At 43.4% G+C, this 20,248-nt stretch overlaps 1 protein-coding gene across 3 annotated transcripts in view; it reads right to left on the reverse strand.

The window, feature by feature from the left end:
- ZCCHC7 (zinc finger CCHC-type containing 7) overlaps positions 1-20,248 on the reverse strand; it is a 122,115-nt gene that overhangs the window by 11,568 nt on the left and 90,299 nt on the right. For all 3 annotated transcript variants that reach the window (XM_042787778.1, XM_042787780.1, XM_042787779.1), the window contains one exon: positions 14,729-14,764. In XM_042787778.1, the coding sequence (XP_042643712.1) occupies positions 14,729-14,764 (36 nt within the window). The remainder of the gene's footprint in view (positions 1-14,728; positions 14,765-20,248) is intronic.

Below are 20,248 nucleotides of genomic sequence, written 5' to 3' on the forward strand. Positions count from 1 at the left end.
GCTTTTCTAACGGGAGTTGTGGAGGTCACACCTGAGTATCTGTCCGCAAATTACACCTTGTAACTGAGTTTACTAAATGTGCTTGTAGCATTATTTTCACCCTTTTGGGTATCAACAAAACACAGCAAAATAACTGAGAAAATAGTGATCTAACTAAAGTTGGAGGGGTTTTTGTTTGCTTATTTGTTTGCTTTTTTTACGTACATAACACACACTCAATTCCAAATCAATGGACAAAATTTTATTTTTTGATTGCATAGTTGGGAAAACCAAAGCCTTTCCCAGAAGAAGGAATTTAACTTGTTCGGTCCACAGTACAAGCACTGTGAAGTGGTCGTTTTCTACAGAAATAAGACATTTCTATAATGCATTTTAAATAGATGCAAATAGCATCTACAATTGACTGCGTGAAAATGTTAAAGGAAGAGACAAAAAGTACAATATTATATATTTGAAAGAAATGAATGTAATCTTTTGATACTCTTACAAGCAGAGAAAAAAAATACTAAAATATTAATTCAAAAAGTCTTTTCTGAAAAATGAACAAAAAAATCTCAAGCTCATAAAGAAAATGAATATATGCAAGATAGTAAGGATAACAACAATACAATCCCTGAATGCCTCAAAATCTTCATGGTTTAAAAGGCATCCCAATTTTCTCCAAAGGTGGTGGCATCTATCCAGTCGTCCATGGCTAATTTTACACGGAATGCAAAACGTTATTTAAATAGGACGGTGCATTAAACTTCAACTATTTCTGATGTAGCTCTCAAACTACAAACCTATCTTTCTTCCATTTTAATTTTAAAGTAAGTTAGCAAACACTTCCTTCTTAATCCCCAGAGACTATCTATACAGTGACACAAATGCACAAATTTATGACAGTAACATAAATGCTCCTCCGAAGTAATGTGCAACATTAAGTGAAATCGTTTCCTGGAAAGATATTATAGGTATCTATATTTTATTTGCCATCTTAAACATATCTGGGTCTTTATGACCTTATTTTTAAAATGTATTTCCTTTTTACATTTCCTGGTGCAAATGGACTGCATAAATAAGCAATGTGCTATGAGGCTTCAGACTAGCCGATAAACCCTTTCAATTTTCATGCCAGCTTCTTCTTTTGTAATTCAAATCTGGCTGAAAACTGGCAGCTCTGAAAACTGAAACAAGCACTGCCACAAATACCTTGTAATGCTATCGACCTTGTCTGCCCATGCAGTGAGAAAGGGGGATGCATATGTGTCTGCAGTCATCCAGATAACACAACTCATTTTTTTGGGGGGATAACAGAAGCCAGCCCCGGACTGTGCACCAAAAGCAGTCATTACCAGGCAAGCTGGAGAATAAGTCTCTTCAAAATACACAGCGCATTTAAAAACCATATACAGGGCTCAGCCACTGCTTTCATTACCAATTTTAATTTAGCTCCTTCAGTTTGCCAGCCAGATAAACTCTTTAGTGCTGTTTTTTAATCTATTTGCCACATTTTATGTTTAAGATTATAGTAATATGGGACAGGAGAAGGAATCACTTTTAGAGGAAATAAAGAAATAGATCCGCTTATCAGCGCCCATCAGAAAGTTCATTAATCAGCCAGGCTTTGTGCCCCCTAAATTGAAAGGTTAAATAATCCTCTCAGGAATATTTCTCGGCACCACCGCCAATTGTCCGGAGAGAAGCTGCCATTCACAGCACTCTGGATCGGTGACAGGGTATTTTACCACTGTTTGGACCCCAAACAATGATGGACAAATGGCCTGGCTTACAAAGAAACCTTTTAGTACAAGGATGGAAAAAGGACCACAAGCTTTGAAGTGGGGTGGGGGAGGAGGGCACGCGGGGAAGAGGCAGGGAGGAGGAGGAGGAGGAGACTGGTGCATCGGGACACGTATATTTTATTTGAATGTTTATTAGGAGACTCACCAAACGTGGCTGTGTACGCGCCCGGAGAGCACGCGAGCAGGCACTATACGCACGCACCCTCGCCGCACTAAGTGTATGCATACTCACACATACATTTATACATTAATCTGAACACAAACATTTGCAAAGCCTGTAAAATCAGAAGATGAACAGAACGAGAGCATGGCTATATTTATTAGCTAATACACCGGGGAGCCCAACAGACCCCAAGGTTTTAATTTTTACTGTCATTCTAGATGATTTACAGCTTCCTTGCTCTCTCTCTTTAACCTTTATGTCGTCTACTAATCACCTTTCACCATCAGATGCAAAAGGAGGAAGTACCACATTTAAAATAACTTTCTTAGGGAAGCATTCTTAACAGATATTTACTTTGAGCTGATTTCTGATCACAGCTAAAAATGAAATAAAACCCGAAAAAAACACAGAGCTGCTGGAGGACAGGAGATGCCAAGAGTGGTGCATCAGTTTGTCAGAAGCAAGTTTTTGATGGGGTACACTCTAAATAAACAGTAACTCAAGCTTTTTGCTTTAAAATTCCTAGCAGCCGAGGTTCAATCTGTAGCATCGCTTATGGACGGACAATTTTATGGAAGCATTTTCCTTACATTACCAACACGTCAACTACGCATGTTAATGTTTACCAATTTCCTCATAATTTTTTCATGTCTTCTCCATTTAAGAGCATCATATATATTCAGCGATACCACAATTATTTTTACCTAGCTTTATAACAAGTGACATTCATCCAGAATATGTCCTTGAAGAAATGTCTGACAGCCTATATACAACCATTAAGACACAGAAGCTTCTCCATGTTGTTTTTGCACATCTGTTTTTTTAACTCAGTCTCAATTCCATGAAGTTTTTACTTTAATATGACCTGTGACATTCTGAATAGTCTACAGCATCTAAAAACAGATCAAAAGACTCAGATTTCTGCTCTCCCATGTCACATAAATGTGCCATTGATCAACACTGTTTTCTCCAAACCAACTTTTGAATATCTCAGTGACACCATTTTCCCGCTCCTTCCGTTCTCACACCACCATTAGAAAAGCAGAATTAATTTAACCAGGGTCCCATGTGCCACCAGAATAAGTCAGACAGAAACTGGGTATCATATGCAAATCCAGCCCAATCAAATTTACAGCAGAAGATATTTCAGGGTTTTCACATAGTCCAGAGCTATACTTCAGTATTTGTGTACGTCTGTGCACAGGCACTCGACACTCCATTTTTCAGGTGTGAAAGGAAGTTACAGATACACTTTACAAACAAAATTAAATGCATAGCGAAGAAACAACGTGAAATTACATTTTGTTAGCTAAAAGATAAGTAGCTACCACAGGCAGAAAAAAAAATACTAAGAAAAAGAAAATACAAGCCGCATTTGTACTCAATGCTGACACTGAGAAACCTCGAACCCAGGCAGCGACTGCCCATTTTTTGAAAATATACATAACTGTTCTACTGTAAAAATAGTATCTCCTGCGGTAAGGGCTGGGCCCCAACCTCTGCAGACTCAACGCCTCTGTCATGCCCCTGCCTGTGGCACTGCCGAGCCACAGCCACGTGGTGCACCACGCAGGACAGCACTGTCATGTTCCTCGTGGGATGGCACCGTCGTGTTCCACGCGGGATGGCACCGTCATGTTCCTCGTGGGATGGCACCATCATGTTCCTCGTGGGATGGCATTGTCATGTTCCTTGTGGGATGGCACTGTCATGTTCCACGTGGGATGGCACCGTCATGTTCCACACGGGATGGCACCGTCATGTTCCTTGTGGGATGGCACCATCATGTTCCTCGTGGGATGGCATTGTCATGTTCCTCGTGGGATGGCATTGTCATGTTCCTCGTGGGATGGCATTGTCATGTTCCTTGTGGGATGGCACTGTCATGTTCCACACAGGACGGCACCGTCATGTTCCACACGGGATGGCACCGTCATGTTCCTTGTGGGATGGCACCGTCATGTTCTTTGTGGGATGGCATTGTCATGTTCCTTGTGGGATGGCACTGTCATGTTCCACGTGGGATGGCACCGTCATGTTCCTTGTGGGATGGCACCGTCATGTTCTTTGTGGGATGGCATTGTCATGTTCCTCGTGGGATGGCATTGTCATGTTCCACGTGGGATGGCACCGTCATGTTCCACACAGGACGGCACCGTCATGTTCTTTGTGGGATGGCATTGTCATGTTCCACGTGGGATGGCATTGTCATGTTCCACGCACGATGGCACTGTCATGTTCCTTGTGGGATGGCATTGTCATGTTCCTCGTGGGATGGCATTGTCATGTTCCATGCGGGATGGCACTGTCATGTTCCACATGGGATGGCATTGTCATGTTCCTCATGGGATGGCATTGTCATGTTCCACGCGGGATGGCACTGTCATGTTCCTCGTGGGATGGCATTGTCATGTTCCACGTGGGATGGCACTGTCGTGCTCCATTTGGGACGGCATTGTCATGTTCCATGTGGGATGGCATTGTCTGTCATGTTCCACACAGGATGGCATTGTCATGTTCCATGCGGGATGGCTTTGTCATGTGTTGTGGTTTAGGCCTGATTGGCAGCCAACCACAATGCAGCAGCTCTCTCTCCCTTCCCCTCCAGCAATGAGAAGGGACAGAGAGCCAGGCTTGGGGTTCGAGATAGGACTGGGATGGGGGAAAATCCCCCTTTATGGTCATGAGCAAAAGGCAGACTTGTTAGGGGAAGAAGAAAAAAGAACATACATTTATTACAGACACTAACAACACATACCAGAGTAGGACAGTGAGAAGCATTGCCACATCTTGAGCACACCTTCCCCCCACCCCTCCCTTCTTCCCGGGCTCAGTTCTGCTCCCGATATCTCTACCTCCTCCCCCAGTGGCGCAGGGGCAGGGAATGGGGGGTGCAGTCAGCGCTGCCACTTGCTTCATCTTCGGTGAGGGGAGTGTCCGGAACTTGTTCCTCCTGCTCCATCGTGGTCCCCCTCTCACAGGAGACAGTCCTCCACAAACTTTCTCTGACTTGAGTTCCTCCCATGGGCCGCAGCGTTCCCCACACTGCTCTGTCATGGGTCACTAACTTCCTCCGACTGGATTCCCTCCCACGGCTGCAGCCATTCCCGAGCTGCTCCGGCGTGGGACTCCCCTGCATGCTGCAATCCTCCCAGTGCTGAATTACAGCAGCGGGGCTGCCTTTTCCCACGAGACCCCAGCCTTCTTCGGGCACAGAACCTTGATCAGCTGAGCAGGAGCAACAGGCCATAAATCAATGTCTGCTCCACCATAGATCTTCATGGGTGGCAGGGGGGGCTGCCCTGCCGTCTCCCCACAGGATACAGGGGGGTCTCTGCTCCGGCACACCTCCCCCCTCCTTTCTTCCTCCGTTCCTCCACTGACCTTGGTGTTCATGCAGCTGCAGCAACTCCTCCTCCCAAGTCCGACTGCCCGTCACCACGTCCCTTCTTAAATACGTTATCACAGAGGCGCAGCTGATGGGCTCAATTTCCCAAACAGAAGTGGAGCTGACGTGGAGCTGGGGGAGCTTCGAGAAGCTTCTCACAGGGGGCCGCCCCGATAGCCCCCTCCCCTGCCACCAAAAAACTCCACCACTCACTCAACCCAGGACATCATGTTCCTCGTGGGATGGCTTTGTCACGTTCTTCATGGGATGGCATTGTCACGTTCCTCGTGGGATGGGATTGTCATGTTCCTCGTGGGATGGCACTGTCATGTTCCACGCAGGACATCATCGCCGTGTACCATGCAGAATGACCTTGCAAGATGCTGCACAGGGTGGTGTTCAAGCAGCGTGGTGCAGATGCCACAGAGGGACTGGCAAAAGGAGCCTCGTCGTGCCAGACGCGGACTGGTCTGCAGATTAAAATGCCTAATGAAGTGGCAATTAAAAGTTTACCAACTTTTGGGAAAGGTGAGAGCACCAGCCGCGGCAGCAGTGTCACAGTGTGCTTCGGCGTGAGGAGCTGCCAGCACCAGTGAAGTGTGGGGGTGGCTGTTCATCCCCATTTCCGAGTCACACTCACCAGCCTTGGGGTGTGCTTGTCAAATGTTAATGTCATCCAAATCTAACATTCACAAACAAGTTAAAACTGAAGTCCTAACTTCAATCCCCCGAGGCCGAAATTCTGAGGGATGCCTTCATCATTGTCATACGTGGGTCCTGTAGCATACATGCACGTATCGTGCAAATCACCCACTGCCCTGAGACTTCCCCAGGACTGCAGTAAAATAGTACCTGCTTACAGCACATGACTCGACGCTACTCCTCTCTTTATATGGGTCTTTGGTTCCTTTTAATTCCCTTTATGCTTGATTTTTCAAAATTTGAAATCAAAATCAGGGTAACTCTGTCACAGGGATAGTAATTTTTCTATTCACATGACAGGACCTAACAAGATGTATTAATATTATTGACACGATAGACCCTCTCAGAATTAAATCAGTGAATACTTTTAGGGACGCCTAATCCGTAGATTATTAACATGATCAAGCACAACTTGAGAAAGTTACCGTCTAACCGGTGTGAGCTCCTGGCTGCTCCTGGTACACGGATCATTGACAAGATGAACCAGCAGGTCTGGCAGCGACACGGGCAATCACAAACGCTTCTGCCAGCGCAGAGCTCCACCGACTGCCGCTGCTAAATACCTGTGACGTTTTAACATGCAAAGCATTTGTACGATAAAATGCAACAGTTTCAGTACTACTAAAGCACGTAATTTACAAGCAGCTACTGAGTGGACATTTGACAAGCAAAATGCCAAAATGGCATAGGATATATGTGCAAACAGTTCCTGGAGATTTATGCTCCACTGACATTTTACAATTTTCCCACTTTGCAATACAGAAACGCACCAAAAAACATTTTATGTTACCTACACGAAAGTGTAATTTTTATATGTTTCCAAATGTTTGATAGATCACAGATAATTTTTTTCCAATTCCAATGGAATTTTGAAACCAACTCTAAATTCTAAAATAACAGAGAAAAAACACCTTCATATCAAGTCCAGAGGAATAATTTTCAGAAATATAGGAACTTCATGAATATTCATCCACAGAATCTACTGCAGAAAAAGGGCACAGAAATATTTAACTTTTTTTTTTTTCTTCAAATAACAGCCTGTTTTAAAAATGTATTGAAAATCTCATTCTAGCTTTAAAATTATATTTTCTTTATTTAGTTGGTTAATACTTGAGATAGTGATTTAAATGATCACATAGGTTCACCTTTTCAAACTAAAGAGAGATGAAAATTTTTACCAAATCTGTAAGCATTAAAGAAAAGATCATCTTAATTCTTTCCCTTAAAAGAACTGCAGTTATGTATATGATGGGGAGATATTTCAGCAATGAACCCTCCCATGATTATCCTGTTTTCTGTTCAATTCACCACTTCTCCAATGGTTCTGGTGTATCACAAAAATATGTAACACAACAGTTTTGGCGTGTGTGGGGCAAAGGGGGAACGCACACGGTAGTTTCTGTGCTGAGAACAGAGCAATTGCTGCCCACAGGTTTGCGAGGGGGGGAGCAGCTCTCTCCAGCCTTTCTCCGGTCGTGAGCGCACCTCGCCATCAGGATCGCTGGCACAGCATTTAAAAACGTCACACACCGCACAGATAGCTCCCTGGGCACGCGGGGGTTCGCTAACCATAGATGTAAATGTCCAAAACATTAAAAGATATTAATTTTCATCCCCTGCTCTTCTCCTCTTCCCACTTCAAGGCAGGCCCAAAAGGTATCACTTTTGCAGGAAACACAGAGTTCCTTCAATAACAATAACGTGCATAGTGAAGTCAGGGATTCTTTGAAGGACATCATTTCTCAAAACAAACACTCTGAGGAGGTTATTTTGAACGCCAGAATCAGAGAAATGGAAATTAATTGGTTCAGTCAGCCAAGCTTTCTATTTCCTCCCAGTCCCAGGCTGCTTCCAGAAACGTATCAAAATGCAGTTTCTGGTCAAAATGCAATCGGTCTTCAATCCCCAATCTAAAAGCACCTTTTATTTTATTTTCTGGGGAGACAGGCGGGGAAGAGCGCGAGACAGGCAAACGTTAGAGGAAGCAGGCGTGCTTTCTACCACGCTCGCACGATTAAGGCCTGCGGCAGCTGATGGCCGCGCCGCTGGCAGGCGGCGGAGCCCACCCAAAACGGCCCCGGGTCCCTGCGGGCGCCCGCGGCTTCCTGGGTCCGGGGGCGACCACAACCCCCCCGGGGCTCTGCCCTCTGCGCCCGCACCGCGCCACCCTGCCCAGGGAAGGAACCGCAGGCGCAAACACAGGTTGGCATCTTACAGAGAACCGGTTCGAGCTTCCTATTTCAACTTGGCCTACACGCAAAAACCCCCTAACTATTCAGCAGTGATAACTGGCCAGGGGTATTAGCTAAAACCCAACATTTTCACGAAAAGGCAAACTCTAAACAGTCTTTTCTGGAGATGTTACGTATTTATATGAGGTTACCGAAGCTATTTCTTTTTCCTGTAATACTTAAAATACAGTTTTCAAGTAAAAATTGTGAAAGAACTCTATCTAGCACGCTTTTGTACTGAAAGCCATAGCATATGCTTCGTACTTATAAACTTACACTTCTTTTGGGACCTGGAATTCTTTTTGTTTTCTGTAAAAAAATATATCAGAAGGAATACTGGCTTTTGCGAAATGTGGTTTCTTTGCAGGAGAAAAAGATTTTGTGTTTGGATTTCTGATAGCCTCAGAAATACCTGAAACTTGAAAGGCAACAGTAATGCAGAACAAATTGTAATTAGTAAGGGAAAATAGACGTGGTGTAAAATAAAATCAAAGCGACCCTCTAGGCAGCACACCAAACCACCGCTAGCGTACTTATTTTCAGCAGAAGAACGGTGCAGGGCGGGCAGACATTTCAGATGCATCTTGGTCACAGAACGGCACTTGCAGAAGCGGTGGGGCTCAGGCTTGAACAATGCAAGTAGATAACTTAAAACAAAAATATCTGCCAATTGTTGACCAATATCCGCCCTGCCTCCTCCCCTGGCCAAAGAGGCTAGCACGCATTTTCAGAGCACATGAAACCTTCACAAACCCAAGCCCCAAAAAGGCACCTTTCCCGCAGGGGCAGCTGTGGGGACCACGTCACACTCCAGGTGCCCGTGTTTCCCCACAATCTGCAGGAGACAGGGTCATCCTTTCCCTAAATTCACATCCGCGGGAATTCTGGGTTGCCCTTCCTGTAAATTATCCTGCTGAATGGCTACTGAACTGTTGACGCACAAGGGCCTGCCCTGCGATTCCAAAATACGAAAAACTACCAGTGTCTATTGCATGGACAAAGCCGTATTTTTGCTAGAGTCAATAGAAACAACCCTACAACATCTGGAGAGAAGCTAACTGGGAAAGTGCTGAAATATTCAACGCGATCACGACGCTTTTGTGGTCTCCAGCCTCGCGTCATGCAAAGACCAGAGGAGCTGGCACTGCAGCCATGCTCGCAGCCACGGCAGCAGCCCCGTCCCTGCACACCGGGAAGTCAGGCTTCACCTCCTCCCGAAAATACTTCTGAACCCATCCCTTCCCTCACTGCACAAAACCTACAAAGCTTCTCTGGAAACCAAATGCTCTCTCTCTCAGCCTTCAATATTTTTTTTTTTTTTTTTTTTTTTTGCCAGAGTCATACTTTAAATCTCCCCTTGCTGAAAGTCACATTTTAAAGGATACAAATTGACTTTGAGCCACACTGCTTACATTTTCATTTCAGAAAAAAAGTGGCAGGCCATGAGGAATTTTAATAATGCACACAAAGAAATCCGAGCGCAAAATTTAAACACAAAAGGTGCATTGTCCCTTCATGTCTTTTACGCACAGAGGCCAAAACAGCCAATTCCTGGTTCACCTTCTTTTATGTAAGTGGATTAAAAGTAAGATTAACAAACTGTCAAAAAGCATGTTAAATGATAGCTTCTGCTAGTTAAAAATTCTGATGGTTCTAAAACTCTGTTGGTGGCCATCTTGGCCTAGGAGCTTTAATATAAATGAGACTGGTGAAGGCAGGGGATGGGGGAAGGAGTCCTTACAGCCAGAGCAGTTCAGGGGGAGGAAGAGGTTATTAAAAATGAGCAATCTCTACAGAAAGAAAACACATATTCTGAGCAGGATTTGTCTTTCAACTTACGCATCTACGCCAAGGAACGCATTAGAAAAACAAAAATTGTGCACCGCCCGTTTTAGGGACGGAATTTCATCACTCTGTAGGTATTTACTGAAAATGATACTGTAACGTTAATTCCTGTTGGATTATTGCATCCCCATCTTGTTCCCGAGCCCCGTTCCTGTTCCCGGCTATGTTCGTTCCTGTGCACCATGGGTCCCTCCGAACAATGAGGCAGGGAGCATACGTAGGGAGGTCGACGCAGCCAGCACGTATTCCACCTTACATCGAAAACCCGAGGTGGCCATCTGCACGCCCTGGGGGTGGGGTGCCCCCGCCAGCGCAGAGGGGTCCGGGTCGCTCTTCGAGGGGGACTCGCGCGGCAGAAGCGCAGCTGCACGCCCGAAGCAAAACACGGGTCCCCGTGCACTGGAAATAAAATTTCCCCTTTATTCCCCAGCGATGTCATCTGCTGGGTGGAAACGCGGCGGCCCGCAGCAAGCGCGGCACCCGCCCGCAGCCTCCCGGGGGCACCCCAGCAGCGGGGGGACGGGGGGCCGGGGGGCCGGGGGGGCCATCGGCTTCCCCGCGCGGCCCCATCCCCGCCGGGCCCTGCCCGGAGCGTCCCCCCCCCGGCACACCGCCGCCGACCCCACGCCAGCCCCCCAGCACGACGGACCCACGGGGAGTGGGAGCCGCCACCGGCGAGGCGGGCGGGGAGCGGATCACACCGGGAGGGGTGATGCCGGGGCTTTTTAAGGATAAACTGCAAAACTGAACCCAAGGGATGAAAATCGCAGGGTGCCGTAAAACTCACAAGTTTTGCCACCGACTTCTTTTCTGCTGTAATTAGAGGGCTCTAAACTGGCCCCCGCTTGAGCACAGAATACTTTAAAAATGTCTCTGCCTCTACAGCTGAAATCCAAAACAATGCGAGGAAGGGAAGGAAAAGGAGCCAAGCATTCTGGGGAGGAAAAGGCGCTGCCGTGAGCACCCCCAATGTCGCGAAGATGAAAAGGGGATGTGATGGCATGTCCTTTGGAGCACAAACCGTATTTCTCTGGGTTTGTGAAGCAGCTGGCATTTAGAAAGGCAAAGTTGTAAGCTCAGCTCCCTCGTAATCTAGAACAAAGAGCTTTACAAGACCTTCAATTGCCTTGACCGAAAAAATCACATGGATTATTATTTACACTGCAGTAAACTATGATCAAAACTGTTTATCCTGGATCTGCCAACAAAGTCCTTGTGTTATTATTTGAATTGATAATAACCCCTTTGATAAATGTAAGCGGGTATCGGGACCGACCTATTTATTGCAAATAGATACCTATATGAAGAAAAACTTAAAATGTGTTTTAACAAATGTAATTTCCCTTTTCTGATATAGGGGAAATACATAGAGAGCAGGCACAATGAAAATGATTTGTAAAAGTTTTAAATCACCATCTTAAAGAGGTTATTAAATATTATTTTAAACCACAGTGGGAATTGGATTGTTCTGCTGGCTTTGATTGGTTTTCTGCAGAATAATTTTAGTTAACAGAGTTGAAAGAACAAGTTTAAAGAAACTAACTTCATCCACTTATAAAGCTTTGATTATCATAGAGCCTTTAAATTTAAGCTTCATTGAATACAATATGATAATCTTTTTTTCTATCAAAAGGCAAATTAAAATATTCTGCTTATAATCCTTTTTGCTATTTCAACTGCTCGTAAGATTTCTTGCACTGGCAGTCTATTTTGGTTGGAATAAGACATTTCTGCCCATACAACAAATTATTTGTAATGTGCCAAAATTTGTCACCACAGCTAATGTAAACAAAAACCTACCACCATCCATAACAGCAGAATGGATTTATTATTTAGTCATTGTTCTAGTCAATCCACGTTTCTGTGCAGGGGCTTCAAGAAGTCAATAGATGGCAGTCCATCTCTTAGGAAAGAGCCACATAATGAATAAAATCACCAAAAGCTCCACAAAAGAGAAAGGTGGAAGGCTGTGTGTTTTTTCACAAGCATTCACAGTAATTAACTAAGAATACTTTATATAATGAAAAACATTCAGGCAAACTTTGCAATGGCTGTCTGTAAGCAAAGTTATAAAATCGGTCTTTTGTTACAAAACTGAATGCCTTGTTTTATTTGTGCCTGTATGTACCTGTATGTCTGACACTTGCGATCAATTTACCAAAATCAATTTAAATCTGGTGGTTGTATCCATGGCTAAAGCACGGGAAAAACTCACTGTAGCCTTAGTCTGTTTGCTAATAATCAAGCAGCCTCTGCAGCACAGACACAACCACAGTAGCACTTTTAAAAATACTTCTATGATTTTTCTTTAAATTGTTATCCCGTTTGGACAGAAATATTTACTCTACACTAGGAAAATTATAAACTAATTTCTGTAGTGAAATGACACTCTGCTAATACGTAAGTAAAAGATCTCAACTTTTTAGTTACAATTCTGTAAATACATCTATAACATATATTATTCTAACACAGAAGTTTTGATTTTTGCAAGAACACTAACTATTTCGGTTCTGCTTTGGGTGCAAAACAGACTATTTAAATGGAATAGTAAAAGCTGGGACTCATACACTTAAACAATTCAGATAATGCAGTTTCTTGAGGTATAACTTATTTTAAATATCAAGCACGTCTTTTACTACACAAATTTTAAATTCCAGGCTTAATCTGACTACTAATGTAACTTTGACTCAAAGTGAGTCTTCCCATGCAAAAAATGGAGACGTGCAAAGCTTTTCCCACATATCAGAAATGTGGATTATCTGCAGATAATTTGCAGTTCACTGCAAAATAAAAAATTATTTATCAGTAGGTAGGGTCTGACTCAATGTCAATTTATCTCTGTGTGCCTATATTTGACTACATTTCAAAATGTCCCTAAAATGCACCAAGGATTTCCAAGTGGGTACTTTCAATAATACAGTTGTATCCGTAACTACTGCATTTTCTAACAAGAGCTTGTTTTGACAAATCTTGTTAGCTTCACACTAGATAAAGTGTAAACTCCAAACACTTTTTACAAAATTTACAGATAAACTTTTCTACCTCAGAAACCTCAAATTCTACCCTACTAACCACTTGGTCAGGTTTAAGCTCCTCCATACTTTTTTACAAAAAATAAAAATGAATGCTGATTGCAACTCACTTTTTGAGGAATTTTCAAAGGCAAGCAAGACTAAAATGGGATTAAATCTTATACCTCAGTAAAAAACACAACCCAGCATATTACTGCATCTAATATACCTATCTGACTCTTAGATTCTAGATATCATAAACATTTCAGAAATTGTTTTTACATGCACCCTTAGGGATTATAATGAAAGACAGTATTTACCTTTTTCCTTCATGTAATTTTAAAAAAGCAAACAGAAATACTCAGTGAATGCACCTTTTGCTCATAGTGTGTTTTTTTTTGTTTTGTGTTTTTTTTTTGTTTGTTTGTTTTTTGTTTTTTGTTTGTTTTTTTTTTGTTTGTTTTTTTTTTTTTTTTTTTTTAAAGTCTATACCAATTCTGTTTAAAATAAATGATCAGAAAGTGTGGAAGATATCCAAAGCAAACCTTTGTTTTGAAATCATTATGCAGAAAACACAAGCAAGAGGTTTTAAGCACAGACTTCTCCTATTCATTGAATTTAGAAGCAAAAAACAGAAAAAAGAACATTCCACTACCATGAAGAGGTAGAGGCAACAAATTATAAAGCACATCCCATTTATTGCTCAAAAGAAAAAGTCCGCTCCAAAGACCCATAAAGAAAAGTAATGGAGAAACTTTTCTACTTTGTTTTGCACGGGCAGCAGTAGTTAACTATCTACAACAGCTAAATACACACGAAGTTGATCTGGATAGCAATGATAGCAAAAATTCAGATGAACAGCAAAAATCTTAATCTTTAAAGGTGTTTTTATATGTAATAATTTTATAAAGGAATATATTTAAGATTTGTGACACCAATCTATTGAATACTGTCTTAACCAGTTAAATGTTGTTCCAGTTTTCAATATTAGTCAAATTTCTACGCATTTTGTTTTATTTTTATCTCTATTTTACATATGAGGAAAAACCTTAAGTAACACACTGGTACAGTTCACAAAGTTTTATTTTCTTGTTTCAGTGATTAAAGATCTACTAATGGAGGCCAAAGAAGAAGTTATAGCTATGTCCTTATCAATTAGAAATTATCTGCAAAAGTTTATAAAGTGTATCTGCTCAAATTAACATCTCCACTCTAGCTGAGATTTATTTTACTCATTTAAAAAGAAAGCTTTGTCACACACAGTGACTATTTACCAGCATCTGGGATATCTGAGATGGGATTACTGCTTCTGCTATGCATCTCAACTTAAAATTTAACCCTCTTTATGTGTGTAAATGTAGTCACTGAGAGGAGAGAGTGCTGCAAGGCACTCATTTAATCATTACAGTATTAAAATGAAACCATAAGTTCTAGAGATGTTTAAAAAATAGTGACAGTGTTTCATTGCATTCTTCAGTTCAAAAACTCTTCAGATGTTTATTATCTTCCCGCAGAAGATGCTTGTCTATATTTTATGGTCAGCAGTTCACAGAAGAGTAAATAGGTTGGGTGTAGAAGAAAATAAAAAAGGTGTTTCTACTTACTGTTAGGTGATACTGCCTCCATATTTCTGGGCAAGCCTGGAAAATAAAAATATTGATCAGCTAGGAGCATGAAACAAGGTGCTTTACAGCCTGTTGGTTTTGGCATAACACAGTATCCACCGGTGTCGGTCACAGGAAAATAAGAAGCTTAACTGAAAGGGTCTGCATTTCAGCTTCAAAAACCTGGCTAGACAGTTTAATTGAATTTTACACTGGTTTAACACACTCCCTGCCATTGTCAGAAAGCCAGTAACAGTTTTCTCTCTCCCCTTCTTCTCTGAAGGTTAGAAGTTTGGGAGAGTAATGTGCTCTTAACTGCAGTAAGTATTAATACTGCAAAACAAACAGAAATGAATTTAAATTCTACATTTTCTGACATTTCAAATTTACATAATGTTTTGGAAATTAAATCACAAGGTACTTTCCTTTCATGTAGGCATAGAAATATTTTAGTATTTTTGTACATATCCTTATCCTAATCAAAATATAATTGTTACATGTAATAATCCTCAGCAGCCTAGTGTCAGATGAGTTGTAAACAAGAAGCATAACAGATTGCTTTAATGTTTCTATTTTTACAACGGCTTGCTTGATTTTTTTTAAATTAAAGAAAAAAAACCAAACCAAAACAAAACAACAAACCAACTTGCCAGACTTGCACACAAACTTCTAAGTGCAGCCCTTTGTAAAAAATTTTGCAGTGCAGATTTTTGAATCACACCAATAACACAATAGACTTGAGGAATACATAAGAGACAGGAAAGAGGAAAATGTGGGTCTTCTTTATACAAAATCAGAACGTGTTAGTTAGTGATAAATGAGACAGAGGTTACTTTCTCAAGGGTTCTTAACATTTTTACAGAATCTACAATATTTCTGTCTTGTGCTCTGACCCCCAAGCCATAAACAGACACAGAAATAGAGGTACTTTGTCTGTTAGCCATTTTAGTGTTTAAGAGTGTGCACACAGTTACTTCAATGGAGGTCTTCCACTTTTGTTTAAAACATTTACCCTTTTATTAAAATAGCTCCCTAATCATTTGAACAATTAGCAATTTGGTTTGCCAATCTCAATTTTCAGTATTTTAAGAAGAAATATTAGATATTCTGTGGCTTCTACATAATATGCTGTAGCTCCAATTTCAAACATCGAAGCCTCCTGACTACTTGCAAATGAGTACTATTAACATTTCTTTAGATTTCGAATAAATTTTTCGCTCATGCCTAAATTCTTGCCTTCTTTTATTCTGACAGAGCATGTTAATTAAAAAAAAAAAAAAAAACCAAAAACCAAAACACCGAACAACCAATATTAGCAACTGAATCTCTCAAAAAATAATCCAAGTTTTTGACAGTCACCCTATGGCTTATACAGTATGTTTTTCCCGGATGCGATGGAAATGATATTATTTATTATTCATTCCGTCAGTAACACAATTTTCTGGAGAAAAATCTACAATCTGTTCTGTGTAATGGTTCGACATTTCTCTTCCTACTCAAATACTGCATGTAAATATTTGAGATTTATATTAATATTTCTATAAAGAAAATGTGTGAAGTACATCACATTTTCAACAGAGGAACAGACTACAACATTTGACAGTTTGAACACACTCAAGCTGTCTTCGAGTGCAAACAAAGGGATTTTCCTCCTTTGCTAACTTACGCAGGATTTGGATGTGAGATATATAAAAACTCTCCAGCGTATAAAAATACCGTATCAGAGACCGTGCCTTCACTCTCAAACCTGTAAAAGGCTTCAGCTGTACACGAGACTTTTGCTGGTTTAGCACAGGGGTAGCAGGCAGTTATTTATACATTAGTTCTGGATAGTTTTCGATTACCACAGTGTCCCCAGACTAATATGGTTGAAAAATCGCAATCAATGAGTTGTCATATACTGGCAAAATGCCACTCTGTGACATGACCTTTACTCACACAGCAGCTATTTAATAATAATAATAATAATAATTACTTTATTTTTGAATAATACTTCGGGGGTTTTTTTGGGGGTGGGGCGGGTGTTTGTTGTTTGTTTGTTTTTCACTCTGGACACAAAGACATCACTTATAGCAAAAATCTGTAACTCTGAGTAGGAAACTACAGTTGACCCATCTTACCAAAACACTGGAAGAGGCACAGTCCAGCCCCTCCGCAGTGCTATCAGGAAGTGGGTTTTATCATCACTGACTTTAGGGATGTTTTAAGGCTGTGGGAGAACTTAAGGGAGGTAGGAAGAAGGTGGTAAGGGAAAATTGGCCAAGCATATTTCTTCATTCAGATGGTGATTTGCTGTAATACTTTCCGTCGTCACAGTGATCAGTTATGAACTTCAGAACTCAAATACAATAGTTGAAAATGGATGCCTGGCTAAACAACAGCTTTTTAGAAATGATGCTTTTAACTAGGACTCTTATTACCTTGCATCAGCTCAGAGTTATTGTCTGCATCTTCTAGCACAGAATGACAAAAAGTATAATTAACAATTACTACTGAATACTGGCTTCTTAAATGAAGCAAAGAGGTTTGCTGTGGAAGAGAGCATAACCAAATACAACAACCACCGATCCTACGATTTCTCTTATTTATTTAAAAGTACTTAACCGTGAATGGCCCTCATTTGAAGAAAAGCCCTTGTGGTATACAGGTACGATGGCAGTGTGATGAACTACATTAAAATAAAATTGCATTTATTTCCTGCCCCAGCGGTCCGACCTTACTAGCATTTAGATGCACCAGCCACCCTGAAAAGCGGTGCCACCGCGGTGCGGCTGCAGCGCGCACGGGCCAGGTGTGCCTCCCCACGCCTTCTGCCCCGTCCCTGTGCCTTCTGCGCCACAAGTGCCGGGCAATTCACTTCCCCAAATCCGTGCTGCTTTTGCCGTGGCCCACATTTGGTTAATTTGGAAGGGCGATTATTCATATCCGAGCCTGATCCGGCTACGGTTGCCACACCAGATGAATCAGGGCTGGGTACTGCGCATTTTGACCCGTATTGAATTTTATCAGGTGCTAATTATTGTTTTACCAGAACAACGGCTTAATGCATCTGTTGTTTAATTCCCACTTCCCTATTCTCAAACGTGAACATCAAAGAAAATAAAACACTCAATCTCAAACAGCCCCTGACAGCAGACCAGGACTCGAGTGCTCAATAGACAAGGCCCTTGCCACCAGTTCTCATATTTCCACAACAATGAGCAAACACAAAAACAGCACTAAGCGGCCTTTCCTCCTTTCCGCTCCCCTTGGCCGGTCGTCTGCCTTGCGCCGAGAGGGCCCTCGACGGCGGCCCTGCTGGGAGCGCGGCGCGGGGGAGAGGATTAGCCTCGCTAACATGCGAGCATTTGCAAAAGGGAAGGAAAAACCCCGCTACTGTATTTGGCGTATGAATAACCAAAATGCACGCGCTGACAGGAGACCGGGACGGGCCTGCGGCTCCCCGGGAGAAAATGTAGCTGTGATGAGTGACAGGGCTTTCAGGAAATATGTTCACAATCACAGACAGTGAAGGCCATGACCTAGATCGTTTAAGAGCTTGTCTTGTCAAATTATCAAAAGCTTCTTCCTCTCTGAATAAAGAGTGACATAAGTGAGTGTCAGAAAGCTGCAGGCTGACAAGCCAAGCATACAATAACAGCATGCACGTCACATACTTGCCGAACACCGCCACGGCTAGCGGCAAATCTTAATGAGAGCGCGGCTGGCCCAGGAGACTTGGGTCCCTGCTGGCACAGCTACTCATCTCGCAAAAATCCTTCAGCTCCAAGTCAGTTATGGTCTGACACGACGACTACAATTACTAAACACAACTTTTTAACAGAATCCTCTGGTGTTTTGTCAAAGCGGCGGCTGCTAGGAGCTGCCCCGCCGCAAGCCACCACAATGAAACAAAAGATTTGCCAAAACACACACTTTTCATCACCCCCGCATGGGAACCGCCGCGGAAAACACACAATGCCTCCCTTCAACACCGCTCCCGCACGAGCAGATGTCGAGACCTCTCGGCAGCCGCCACCGAGGCCGGTGCCCGCCGCGCTCCCGCCGACGTCCGCCCGCGCCGACCGTTGGGCCGGCATTGGCGCGCCGCGGGCGCGAGGAACGGGGGATGCCGCCGAGGAAGGGGGGCAGGAGGGGCACCCCGCTTTGCTTTCTGCCTGGGTGCCGGCGGGAAGGGGGGCCCTTCGGCCAGGGGGCCACCCGCCAGACCCGCGGGCTCACCCCCACACCACCAGCCGCACCCCGGCCCCGCGGGGGTTCCGAAAATGACAGAGGCAGAAGGAAATCTCCAGGGGGGAGAAGAGGCCCAGGGGGTGGTTTACGTGGCTGGAAAAGCTGTCAGGGCGCAGGGAGATGATGGTGGCCGAGGCACCCGGGGGGTTCCGGGGAAGGAGCGATGCTATGGGGCGTGCAGATGCGCACGGCACAGCTGGAGAGCGCCGGGGACGCGGGCGCTGCTGGCTGCCAGCTCCCGGGCGAGCTCAGCGAGCGCCCGCGTGCTGTTTTCTCCTAAGTACGCACGGAGTCGCTGCCCTGCCTGCCACGTTTGCCTCCTCCCTGGCCCATCACCCTGTTTTTGAAGTTCTGCTCCCGCCCCTGCCGCTGGCAAATGAGACTGTAGGCCACCAGCCTCATGACATCCACCCAACCTGCAATACACAGGGCCTTCACAGCATGCGTTTTTCAGCGTGGACATAAACAAGCGTGAGTGCACATGTGTGTACACAGACACGCACACATAGCTACACATGTATATGGGCACACAGTGCCCGATGTGCTCTTTCCTAGGTGGAGCAGCATAAGGTCAGACAGAGAACCTTGAAACTCTGAAGTTTCGAACAACCCTGCTCCTCCGATGACCTTCCTGAGGAACACGTGAGGTTGAGCTGCAACCAGCACGACTCCATCTAAGATGACTCCATACATTCTCAGAGCTGTCTCAGAGCAAGAGACCGACCTAACAGATAATAAATGTACTACCCTGAAAGGGTTCTAAGTAACTTGGAACATTTTCAAATCAAACTAGGCGAAGTACCTTGAGCTGCCTCATGTTCACTTCTGGACGAAAGTGTGACCGTGGAGAGTCACTCTGAAACAGACTGTGCACAGGAGCTTGTTCTGTAGCCTTTGTGTCACGGTGAAAGAGAGTGAACTTTCTGGGAAGGACGAATTAGAACATTTCTGGAGCATCCAAAGTGTTTGATAACATCTCAAAAAAAACCCCCAGGGAATATATTAGTCTTTTTTCCCAGCACTATCAAGATCTGCTCTATGAAGGCTGCAGCAGCATTTTCAGAGTATTTCGGAGAACTCTGGGGAACATTGCACTCATTTAGCCCCAGGCTCTGAGCAAAACCTGTGGTCTGCCTCCAGCTCCTATGGACAGCAGAAAGATCCCAACAGGCAGACTGATACGGAACAGTCGCAGTTAACTGGGCTTGGTAAAACACTCATGTTTTTGATAAAATGCCCCACGGAGGACTAGTAATTCTTTACAGAAAGTAATTAGCAGAGGCAAAG

Source organism: Tyto alba, unplaced genomic scaffold (genome assembly GCF_018691265.1).
Source record: "Tyto alba isolate M040663 unplaced genomic scaffold, T.alba_DEE_v4.0 Super-Scaffold_13, whole genome shotgun sequence".
Lineage (NCBI taxonomy): Eukaryota > Metazoa > Chordata > Aves > Strigiformes > Tytonidae > Tyto > Tyto alba.